This window comes from Megalobrama amblycephala, linkage group LG12, assembly GCF_018812025.1.
Source record: "Megalobrama amblycephala isolate DHTTF-2021 linkage group LG12, ASM1881202v1, whole genome shotgun sequence".
NCBI classification, from domain to species: Eukaryota; Metazoa; Chordata; class Actinopteri; order Cypriniformes; family Xenocyprididae; genus Megalobrama; species Megalobrama amblycephala.
In genome coordinates, this window is record NC_063055.1 from 35326466 (window position 1) to 35339695 (window position 13230).

Genomic DNA, 13230 nt, shown 5'->3' on the forward strand with positions numbered 1-13230 from the left:
ATCAAATGTTTAAACTGAGAAAATGTATCATTTTAAAGGGAAAATAAGTTGATTTTAAATTTCATGGCATCAACACATCTCAAAAAAGTTGGGACAAGGCCATGTTTACCACTGTGTGGCATCCCCTCTTCTTTTTATAACAGTCTGCAAACGTCTGGGGACTGAGGAGACAAGTTGCTCAAGTTTAGGAATAGGAATGTTGTCCCATTCTTGTCTGATACAGGCTTCTAGTTGCTCAACTGTCTTAGGTCTTCTTTGTCGCATCTTCCTCTTTATGATGCACCAAATGTTTTCTATGGGTGAAAGATCTGGACTGCAGGCTGGCCATTTCAGTATCCGGATCCTTCTTCTACACAGCCATGATGTTGTAATTGATGCAGTATGTGGTCTGGCATTGTCATGTTGGAAAACGCAAGGTCTTCCCTGAAAGAGACGACGTCTGGATGGGAGCATATGTTGTTCTAGAACTTGGATATACCTTTCAGCATTGATGGTGCCTTTCCAGATGTGTAAGCTGCCCATGCCACACGCACTCATGCAACCCCATACCATCAGAGATGCAGGCTTCTGAACTGAGCGCCGATAACAACTTGGGTTGTCCTTGTCCTCTTTAGTCCGGATGACATGGCATCCCAGTTTTCCAAAAAAAAGCTTCAAATTTTGATTCGTCTAACCACAGAACAGTTTTCCACTTTGCCACAGTCCATTTTAAATGAGCCTTGGCACGGTGGATTGTGTTCACCGACAATGTTTCTGGAAGTATTCCTGAGCCCATGTTGTGATTTCCATTACAGTAGCATTCCTGTATGTGATGCAGTGCCGTCTAAGGGCCTGAAGATCACGGGCATCCAGTATGGTTTTCCGGCCTTGACCCTTATGCACAGAGATTGTTCCAGATTCTCTGAATCTTCGGATGATATTATGCACTGTAGATGATGATAACTTCAAACTCTTTGCAATTTTTCTCTGAGAAACTCCTTTCTGATATTGCTGCACTATTTTTCGCCGCAGCATTGGAGGAATTGGTGATCCTCTGCCCATCTTGACTTCTGAGAGACACTGCCACTCTGAGAGGCTCTTTTTATACCCAATCATGTTGCCAATTGACCTAATAAGTTGCAAATTGGTCCTCCAGCTGTTCCCTATATGTACTTTTAACTTTTCCGGGCTCTTATTGCTACCTGTCCCAACTTTTTTGGAATGTGTAGCTCTCATGAAATCCAAAATGAGCCAATATTTGGCATGACATTTCAAAATGTCTCTCTTTCAACATTTGATATGTTATCTATATTCTATTGTGAATAAAATATAAGTTTATGAGATTTGTAAATTATTGCATTCCTTTTTTATTCACAATTTGTACAGTGTCCCAACTTTTTTGGAATCGGGTTTGTACATGAGTTGGAAAGCCTATTTGCCATTAAGTTGGGTTATAAGGGCCTGGTTTCACAGACAGGGTTTAGATTAAGCCAGGATTAGGCCTTAGTTCAGTAAGGACAGTTAAATAGCTTATAAACACGCCTTAGAAAAAACATTACCGGTAGGCATCTTCAGACAAAACAATGGCACTGACATATTTTAAGATATGTCAGTGCAAGTTAAAACAATTCAAACATGCTGTTTTAAATCACAAATAAGCTTTGTTAATTGTGACCGGCTCTGTGACTGACGCTCACTTTGGCCAGGTTTGAGTGATACAATGTTATTTACTCTACAGGACCTATTCAGTCTGTTAAATATAATGAACTGAGTAACAGGCTAGTAGGTTAAAATTTCTTAAATAGCAACTAGTTTATTAAAACATATTAGCAACATGCTAATCATGTTAGCATCATGCTAATCGTGTTATCATCTTGCTAAAAACATGCTAGCAGTGTAGTTGCGCACAGCGAGCACCCCTCACATTTTCTTCAGGAAATGTGCATTCTTGTTTTTCTTTACTAGACTATGCAAACGTTAAATGTTTTACCAAATTCAGTGCATTTTTTGTAGAATCTGGCAGGTTTGATCAGGTTTGTTCTTGTCCAATATGTGTCTAGATGAAGCCATGGCTTGTGTAGCTGTATTTAATGACCTTTTTATGAGGTCCACAATTATTCCTTTGCTCTGTCCAGTCCCTGTCAGTGGAGAATTCCCTCTCTGCGATTGCTTTGATTGGTTATTTTCTCTAGCTACAACATGACGGCTGCACAAATGGATTTTTAAACGCCAGTCCCATTTTTTAATGTCATATTTCTTATTATTGTATTGTAATTTCTGGGAAGAAAAAAGTAGTACAGACATAATTGAAATGCGGGACACTGCTTACATTTTGCAGGGCGCAGGACAAAGCTCCCAATTTTGGGACTGTTCCACAAAATGTGGGACAGATGGTCACCCTAATTAAAGGGGTCATGACATGAGAAATCAAATTTGCCTTGATCTTTTGACATATAAGAGGTCTTAGAACCGTTAAAACATCCTGGAAGGTTCAGAGCTTAAAAAACAAGCTCCAAAAACTGCAAAATTCCGATATTGCGGGATCTGTGACGTCACATGGGCAAAATACATTTGCGTATGACTGCCTTCAGAGCAAGACATCGACGAATAGTTATACATCATCACACCATAGGCTCCGCCCACTGGAGTTCAGTCGCTTAACGGCTGACATTTGCCTACGCTGGATGTGAGCATCATGTCAAAAGCAAACAGAAGCCATTATAATCACTGACGCTGTCTACACTGGATACAGTATACTGATGCCCGTTCAGTTTCTGAGTGATGATTCATTTTGTTGATTTTGGTTTTATATCGATGAAGTTTTCAAACACTTACTCGTGTTCAATAACAAGAGTTGCTACTGTTTCATATGCAGTGACGTTAGGCAATCATTGCAGTGGTCATTTACTGACAAGCCTTAAAGGAGTCGCCTCTTAAAAATGAATTAATTCCTACAGAGGTTCAGAATGAAGGTTGTTTTTTTTTATGCAAAAACTTTGTTGAAATTATAAGTGAACCTCAAGGAACATATTGAAATAATAAAAACATCCATGTCATGACCCCTTTTTAAAGGGATAGTTCACCCAAAAATGAATTCACTCACCCTCACTATGACTTTCTTTCTTCTGCGAAACACAAAATATATTTTAGAATATGTCAATGAGGTTCAGTGTTGTTTGGATGTTTTGGATCTTTTGATGCCAGAATTTAAATTTTTTGGTGAACTAATCCTTTAAATATATAAACAGTTAGAGGGAAAAAAGTCAATTGTTGATGCGTCGTGATTCCTTCTCAAACGATTCTTGATCGATCAACAGAAACTCAAAATAAACACACATGGGTGCCTTCAGATGAAGTTTAAAGCCAAGGATAAAAAGACTTTTTAAAGAAAACATCCAACTAACGTTCTACATTAAAAACTCTGTATATAAACAGCGTGAGGGGAATTTCATATTCCTGTATTTTTCAAATAAACATGAAGACCTCGATTAGCTGGTTCAGGAGCGTTCGATTGGCTCTCCTGGAGCAGGGTTGGAGACCCCTGGTCCTGTTTCAAAAGAGCAAGAAAAATCCTGTTGAAATTTGTTTTGGCCATTTGTCTTACAGATGTTTTTCTGTTGTCTTTTTCTCTAGCTGCCTGTGGTGGTTTCATCACCAAGCTGAATGGGTCCATCACCAGTCCAGGCTGGCCCAAGGAGTATCCGCCCAACAAGAACTGCATCTGGCAGCTGGTGGCGCCCACGCAGTACCGCATCACCCTGCTCTTTGACGTCTTCGAGACTGAGGGGAACGATGTGAGCACTAGGTTTTTGCCTCAGCGTGGGGTGGGTTTGTCTGGTTCATTTCAGCTCGATAGTGTGAATCACCACAGGGCTTTAGGGATTTACTTCTCCAAATTGCCCTTATGCTTTCTCACTTGTTCATTGCTGATAGCTTACGGCAATTTTGCCTGGTGCAGCTCACATGACAAATGCCCTCATGATTTGTTTGCTAAGCTTGTGTCTGTTAAGATGAAGGGTAGTTTTCTGGTTTCATGTATGTTTATCCAAAAGCCTCAGGTGGTTTATAACAGAGCTATTCCGCTAAAGGGTTACCATCTGGCTTCCAGCCTGTTTTTATATTTCGTTATTTTATGTTTCACAGATTTCAATAGATGCCACTAACATTGCTTTAATATAACCGCAACATCATTACATTAGTGCCAAATAACATGGTGATTTTAAGAACGAAAATGAGGCAGTTGGCTCAGGCTGGGTTTTTTAAATAGCTATTAGTCTGTTGAATTAGATGACCAACTAAAACATATTTAAATTAGCTGCAAGTTTTCCTGAGCTTTTTATAGCTTCAAATTAATAGCCTACTATATAATTGCTGGATAAATTAAAGCTGTGTTTTGGGTCCATGCAGATTACATCAGTGACATGTTGTCAATTACCACAGAAAATAATTAAGACCACAAAAACAAATACTGTTTACAATAATGGACATACACCCATCAGGCATAACATTATGACCACTTTCCTAATATTGTGTTGGTCCCCCTTTTTGCTGCCTGACCCATCAAGGCATGGACTCCACTAGGACTTGTTTGTTCAGCACATCCCACAGATGCTCGATTGGATTGAGATATGGGGAATTTGGAGGCCAAGTCAACACCTCAAGTTGTGCTCCTCAAACCATTCCTCAACCATTTTTGCTTTGTGGCAGGAGCATTATCCTGCTGAAAGAGGCCACAGCCACCAGGGAATACCGTTTCCATGAAAGAGTGTACATGTTCTGCAACAATGCTTAGGTAGGTGGTACGTGTCAAAGTAACATCCACATGGATGGCAGGACCCAAGGTTTTCCAGCAGAACATTGCCCAAAGCATCACACCGCCTCTGCTGGCTTGTCTTCTTCCCATAGTGCATCCTGGTGCCATGTGTTTCCCAGGTAAGAGACGCACACGCACCCGGCCATCCACGTGATGTAAAAGAAAACATGATTCATCAGACCAGGCCACCTTCTTCCATTGCTCCGTGGTCCAGTTCTGATGCTCACGTGTCCACTGTTGGCTCTTCCGGTGGTGGACAGGGGTCAGCATTGGCGCCCTGACTGATCTGCAGCTATGCAGCCCCATACGCAACAAACTGATGCACTGTGTATTCTGACACCTTTCTATCAGAACCAGCATTAACTTCTTGAGCAGTTTGAGCTACAGCAGCTTGTCTGTTGGATCGGACCACACTGGCCAGCCATCAGTGAGTCTTGGCCGCCCATGACCCTGTCGCCGGTTCACCACTGTTCCTTCCTTGGACCACTTTTGATAGATCCTGACCACTGCAGACCGGGAACACCCCACAAGAGCTGCAGTTTTGGAGATGCTCTGACCCAGTCGTCTAGCCATCACAATTGTTTTTTCAATCAAACTCACTCAAATACTTACGCTTGCCCATTTTTCCTGCTTCTAACATCAACTTTGAGGACAAAATGTTCACTTGCTGTCTAATATATCACACCCATTAACAGGTGCTGTGATGAAGAGATAATCAGTGTTATTCACTTCACCTGTCAGTGCTCATAGTGTTATGTCTGATCAGTGTATATTGAAAGTCTATAGGGCAAGAGACTGCACTAAAATGTAAAAGGATACCAGAAATCATTATGTAACAATCTGCAGAGAACTGTTTGCATGGAGCAAACTCCGTCCACAGGAGGTACGGTGATCACATTTAACCAGATGTTCATCCACTTACAATAGTTGCCCCACCATTAAAAGGATGAATTTCATGCTCAAAAACACTCATTTTTGTATGTAAGAATGAAAACAAGCTCTTCTGAAATACAAGCTGCACGTTTCTGCTTTTAATCGCTCTGGAATGTAGACATGCATTGTAAGTGCATGACTGAGAATATGATTTTTGTTTGTTGGGTGGATATTGTCTGTGGTAATGGTGTCGGTAGAACTGAACAGGAACATTCCTTCAGTGTTCTGGCACTGGTTTAACAGTGAAAAGTGTGAATGCTCTCAGCTTTATTGATTGCCAAAAACAACATTTGTTCCAGCAACGTCAGCTTGTGAACCATTACTGACAACATTTGCTGTGAACCACAATGAAAAGCTGTGATCATCAATGAATTATTTGGAGCATTTTGTGCCATTTAAATGGAGGATCGATACAGTTTCTTACAAAACAAACATTTCACACTCCTTTTCCCTCTCTATTTTTGATTTATACGTTTACATTTTCTATTTACCAGACACTTTTATCTAATAATACATTCATTAAAAAACATTAATACAGAAATGCAGAAACAATAATACAAAGCAGAAAACAATGCAAGTAATCCCACTATTATATTACTCTGCTGAAAAGACAGGTGTTTTGGGTTACTCGGATCAACCAGCTGGACAAGAAGGACTATTCTGTTGAGCAGCAGTGGTTGAAAGGTGAACTGCAGGCTGCTGTATGACTCCGGTTTGCTCTCTCTTGTGCAGGTGTGCAAGTATGACTTTGTTGAGGTGAGGAGCGGACTGTCGGCCGACTCCAGACTGCACGGGAAATTCTGCGGAGCTGAGAAACCGGAGGCCATCACCTCTCAGTACAACAACATGCGCATTGAGTTTAAATCTGACAACACTGTCTCCAAGAAGGGCTTCAAGGCCCAGTTCTTCTCAGGTGAGTGCCAGCTATGAAGTTTAAAAAACAAAACGTCAAACAAAACATAGCAAGACCTGGGAAAAACAACATCTGATTGTAGCTGTTTTCAAAAGTGCATTTTGGTATAATGTGCGATGTTGGGTTTGATGTGTGATAGAAATTACATATTTAACTTTTTGGAGAAAAGCTTGGATAAGTCTTCGACTTATTAACATAAGGTGTTATGCTATGTAAGGTGTTACACATAAAAATATATATTTTTTAAATTTGCTTTGTTAATAATATTTTTGAGTGCCAGACTATCTCTAAAATGCTTGTGCAAATTTGTACAATTTTAATTGATGACAACACTTTTAAAGGGTTAGTTCACCCAAAAATGAAAATTCTGTCATTTATTACTTACCCTCATGCCGTTCCACACCCGTAAGACCTTCGTTCATCTTCAGAACACAAATTAAGATATTTTTGATGAAATCCGATGGCTCAGTGAGGCCTGCATCACCAGCAAGAACACTCCCTTTTTCAATGCCCAGAAAGCTTCTAAAGGCATATTTAAAACAGTTAATGTGAGTACAGTCACTTAATATTATAAAGCGACGAGAATATTTTTTGTGCACCAAAAATAACAAAAGAGTGACTTTATTCAACAATATCTAGTGATGGGCGATTTCAAAACACTGCTTCATGAAGCTTTGAAGCTTTACGAATCTTTTTTTTTTTTCAAATCAGTGATTTAGAGCACCAAAATCCCATGATTTCAGTAAACGAGGCTTCGTTACTTCATAACTTCATAAGTTTTGAAACTTTAATAGTTCACGTGACTTTGACAGTTTGATACGTGATTCGAACCACCGATTCAAAAGATTTGTAAAGCTTCGAAGCTTCATTTTGGAGTGTTTTGAAATCGCCCATCGCTAGATATTGTTGAATAAAGTCGCTATTTTGTTATTTTTGGCGCACAAAAAGTATTCTCATCGCTTTATAACATTTAGGTTGAACCACTGTAGTCACATGAACTGTTTTAAATATGTTTTTAGTAGCTTTCTGGGCATTGAAAAAAGGAGTGTTCTTGCTGTCTAAGCAGGCCTCACTGAGCCATCGAATTTTATCAAAAATATCTTAATTTGTGTTCTGAAGATGAATGAAGGTCTTACGGGTGTAGAACAGCATGAGGGTGAGTAATTGAGTAATTCATTTTTGGATGAACTAACCCTATAAGAACAGTGTTTCTTTTAAATACTGTATGTATATACATTACACTACCAGTCAAAAGTTTGGTGCAATTAATATTTTTTTTTAACATTTTTGAAAGTAGGCTGTATTTATTTGATTAAAAAAAAATGGATCATGTGACATTGAAGACTGGAGTAACGATGCTGAAAATTCAGCTTTGCCATCCGAGAATTATTATTTTAAAATATATTCGAATAGAAAACAGTTGTTTTAAATGAAAATGATTTAAATTAAAATTTTTACAATGTTTTGTAAAATGTTGTAAAAAGTTTTACAGTTACTGTTTTTACTGTATTTTTGATCAAATATATGCAGCCTTGGTGAGTATAACAAAATATGTTAATATATGTTTATATATATATATATATATGTGTATATAAAGGTGTGTATATATAGCAAAGAATTGCTGCCTCTAATAGCACTGATTGATTCAAATTATACACATACAAAATTAATTTTAAATGATGATTGTTTACAGTTCTTATGAAAAAGGGCAAAGTAAGAAGTAGAATTTTCTTGATTTATTGTCTGTTTTTATTTATTATAAAGGGGAAGTGTTTGAGACAAGCCCAGAATAGTAATAATTTATCATTTCAACATTTTAAAATTGAGGAAAATGTTGTTAAAGAAGTACAATAAAATCTGTAATGCTATTATAAGTTCTTGTTAAAATAATTATTTTTTAAAATCATCCTAGGGGACAAAAAAAAAAAAATTCTTGAGTGTGTTTTACTGAGATCTGGTTATTTGTTCTCACAGATAAAGACGAGTGCTCTAAGGAGAACGGCGGATGCCAGCATGAATGTGTGAACACCTTCGGCAGCTACAGTTGTCAGTGCAGAAGTGGCTTCGTACTTCATGAGAATAAACATGACTGCAAGGAAGGTGTGAAACACACAAACACACACTTATCTTATATGTGGATACACACAGAGGCAGTGTTGCTTTGAAGCAATAAGTCATGAGAGGCCATGTATAATCATAGTGTTTTGTTTTAGAAAACGGTAGCAACAACTACACTGCCCTCCAAAAGTTTGGAAACACCCCTGGCAAAGTGTGGTTTTGGATGATATCAGCATAAATCTTTATTATTTTTGGTGCAAATACATTACAGTAACTTGACATTATCATTGAAGACCAGCAATAATAATTTTCATTTTGATTACATAATAATGCAATATATACATGTCAAAGTCAGACATGCCCCTTTGCCAGCTGTGATGCCTGGTTACTGGTTTAAACTTGACCCAGGTTTGTAAAAGATTTTTGGGTCAGCACACCTTAATAGCTTCAACAATTGATTGCCAATAAAGTTTAGAATACAATGAACCAATTAGAACCCAGTTTAGGTCAGATAGCTGCTAATGCTGGATATTTTGATGAATCGAAAATTTAAGTTTTTTTCTATCTGTTTATATAATAAAATATGTTTTCATAGTTTGTGTTGTCTCAAATTATCACACATTAAAAAGGATTCATGCCAGTATTGTCCAAAACCTCACTTTTCTAGGGTGTTTCCAGACTTTTGGAGGGCAGTGTATATGCAGGGGTGCACATAAGAGGTGTGCAGGTGCGCATGCGTGGTAAAAATAAACGATGCGCACCAGAAATCATGGAGGGAAGCTCTTTTGAGTCCCAACGTTTTTGAGGACCGGTTCACAGGGACACGTTTACTTACTGGAGTAGGTTTTTTCTCTATCTCTGGTAAGATGGCAATCATGATGATAAGTGTGTTCTTTAATTATTAGGTGTGCAATGGATCGCAGTTAATCCGTACGGATAAGGTAAAACGGTTCGGCACGCATGTGATTTGCAGATTAACTGCTAAGTTTAACTATCATAGAGTGAAAGTTTATCATTTGGACGTGTTTTGTCTCGCCAATTTACACATTCAAACGATTTTAAAAGCGGAAGAAGAGGCGAAAAGTGGGACTCGCGAGCTGTTATCTGCGCGCACAGCCTCACACCCCGAAACGCGTGACAGAGAGAGAGAGATAGAGAGGCGTTTCAGACAGCGATCGAACACCGAATTGATTCCTCTTTCGTGTTTACTTTCGCTTGAACGGACACAAAATTATGTCAAAATACCTGTCTCGGCAAGTATTCTCTTGGTTATGTCATAAGTGAACAGTTGAGAAAGAAACCGGATGTGTGTCACTGTATTCAGTCCGTGCGTGCATCCCGTCTTAAAGTGACAGCAGCCTAATATTCTTGCTGTTGTCTGTGTCATTAATACGGAAGAGGATTAGGGCCAAGCAATAATAAAAAAATAAAAACCATCTCGAGATTAAAGTTGTTAAATTTCGAGAAAAAAGTCGAGATAAAATGTTGAGAATAAAGTAATTAAATTATGAGAAAACTTGTTAAATTAAGAATTTAGAAATTAATTAGAAATTAATTTAAGAACATTTTATCTCAACTTTTTTCTCGTAATTTAACGTCTTTTTTCTCGTAATTTAACGACTTTTTTCTCATAATTTAATGACTTTATTCTCAACATTTTATCTCGACTTTTTTCTCGTAATTTAACGACTTTTTTCTCGTAATTTTAATGACTTTATTCTCAACATTTTATCTCGACTTTTTTCTCGTAATTTAACGACTTTTTTCTCGTAATTTAATGATTTTATTCTCAACATTTTATCTCGACTTTTTTCTCGTAATTTAACGACTTTTTTCTCGTAATTTAACGACTTTTTTCTCGTAATTTAATGACTTTATTCTCAACATTTTATCTCGACTTTTTTCTCGTAATTTAACGACTTTTTTCTCGTAATTTAATGACTTTATTCTCAACATTTTATCTCGACTTTTTTCTCGTAATTTAACGACTTTTTTCTCATAATTTAATGACTTTATTCTCAACATTTTATCTCGACTTTTTTCTCGTAATTTAACGACACTTTTCTCGTAATTTAACGACTTTTTTCTCATAATTTAATGAGTTTATTATCAACATTTTATCTCGACTTTTTTCTCGCAATTTAACGACTTTTTTCTCGTAATTTAATGACTTTATTCTCAACATTTTATCTCGACTTTTTTCTCGTAATTTAACGACTTTTTTCTCGTAATTTAATGACTTTATTCTCAACATTTTATCTCGACTTTTTTCTCGTAATTTAACGACTTTTTTCTCGTAATTTAATGACTTTATTCTCAACATTTTATCTCGACTTTTTTCTCGTAATTTAACGACTTTTTTCTCGTAATTTAATGACTTTATTCTCAACATTTTATCTCGACTTTTTTCTCGTAATTTAACGACTTTTTTCTCGTAATTTAACGACTTTTTTCTCGTAATTTAATGACTTTATTCTCAACATTTTATCTCGACTTTTTTCTCGTAATTTAACGACACTTTTCTCGTAATTTAACGACTTTTTTCTCATAATTTAATGAGTTTATTATCAACATTTTATTTCGACTTTTTTCTCGTAATTTAATGACTTTATTCTCATAATTTAATGACTTTATTCTCAACATTTTATCTCGACTTTTTTCTCGTAATTTAACGACTTTTTTCTCGTAATTTAACGTCTTTTTTCTCGTAATTTAATGACTTTATTCTCAACATTTTATCTCGACTTTTTTCTCGTAATTTAACGACTTTTTTCTCGTAATTTAACGACTTTTTTCTCGTAATTTAATGACTTTATTCTCAACATTTTATCTCGACTTTTTTCTCGTAATTTAACGACTTTTTTCTCGTAATTTAATGACTTTATTCTCAACATTTTATCTCGACTTTTTTCTCGTAATTTAACGACTTTTTTCTCGTAATTTAACGACTTTTTTCTCATAATTTAATGACTTTATTCTCAACATTTTATCTCGACTTTTTTCTCGTAATTTAACGACACTTTTCTCGTAATTTAACGACTTTTTTCTCATAATTTAATGTTTATTCTCAACATTTTATCTCGACTTTTTTCTCGCAATTTAACGACTTTTTTCTCGTAATTTAATGACTTTATTCTCAACATTTTATCTCGACTTTTTTCGCGTAATTTAACGACTTTTTTCTCGTAATTTAATGACTTTATTCTCAACATTTTATCTCGACTTTTTTCTCGTAATTTAACGACTTTTTTCTCGTAATTTAACGACTTTTTTCTCGTAATTTAATTACTTTATTCTCAACATTTTATCTCGACTTTTTTCTCGTAATTTAACGACACTTTTCTCGTAATTTAACGACTTTTTTCTCATAATTTAATGAGTTTATTATCAACATTTTATCTTGACTTTTTTCTCGTAATTTAACGACTTTTTTCTCATAATTTAATGAGTTTATTCTCAACATTTTATCTCGACTTTTTTCTCGTAATTTAATGACTTTATTCTCGTAATTTAACGACTTTTTTCTCATAATTTAATGAGTTTATTCTCAACATTTTATTTCGACTTTTTTCTCGTAATTTAACGACTTTTTTCTCGTAATTTAATGACTTTTTTCTCATAATTCAATGAGTTTATTCTCAACATTTTATCTTGACTTTTTTCTCGTAATTTAACGACTTTTTTCTCGTAATTTAATGACTTTATTCTCAACATTTTATCTCGACTTTTTTCTCGTAATTTAACGACTTTTTTCTCGTAATTTAACGACTTTTTTCTCGTAATTTAATGACTTTATTCTCAACATTTTATCTCGACTTTTTTCTCGTAATTTAACGACTTTTTTCTCGTAATTTAATGACTTTATTCTCAACATTTTATCTCGACTTTTTTCTCGTAATTTAACTACTTTTTTCTCGTAATTTAACGACTTTTTTCTCATAATTTAATGACTTTATTCTCAACATTTTATCTCGACTTTTTTCTCGTAATTTAACGACACTTTTCTCGTAATTTAACGACTTTTTTCTCATAATTTAATGAGTTTATTCTCAACATTTTATTTCGACTTTTTTCTCGTAATTTAATGACTTTATTCTCATAATTTAATGACTTTATTCTCAACATTTTATCTCAACTTTTTTCTCGTAATTTAACGACTTTTTTCTCGTAATTTAACGTCTTTTTTCTCGTAATTTAATGACTTTATTCTCAACATTTTATCTCGACTTTTTTCTCGTAATTTAACGACTTTTTTCTCGTAATTTAACGACTTTTTTCTCGTAATTTAATGACTTTATTCTCAACATTTTATCTCAACTTTTTTCTCGTAATTTAACGACTTTTTTCTCGTAATTTAACGTCTTTTTTCTCGTAATTTAATGACTTTATTCTCAACATTTTATCTCGACTTTTTTCTCGTAATTTAACGACTTTTTTCTCGTAATTTAACGACTTTTTTCTCGTAATTTAATGACTTTATTCTCAACATTTTATCTCGACTTTTTTCTCGTAATTTAACGACTTTTTTCTCGTA

At 35.5% G+C, this 13230-nt stretch overlaps 1 protein-coding gene across 1 annotated transcript in view; it reads left to right on the forward strand.

The window, feature by feature from the left end:
* bmp1a (bone morphogenetic protein 1a) overlaps positions 1 to 13230 on the forward strand; it is a 112971-nt gene that overhangs the window by 85993 nt on the left and 13748 nt on the right. Inside the window, exons 14-16 of the mRNA XM_048210858.1 lie at positions 3613 to 3773; positions 6458 to 6638; positions 8613 to 8738. Coding sequence (XP_048066815.1) covers positions 3613 to 3773; positions 6458 to 6638; positions 8613 to 8738 — 468 coding nt within the window. The remainder of the gene's footprint in view (positions 1 to 3612; positions 3774 to 6457; positions 6639 to 8612; positions 8739 to 13230) is intronic.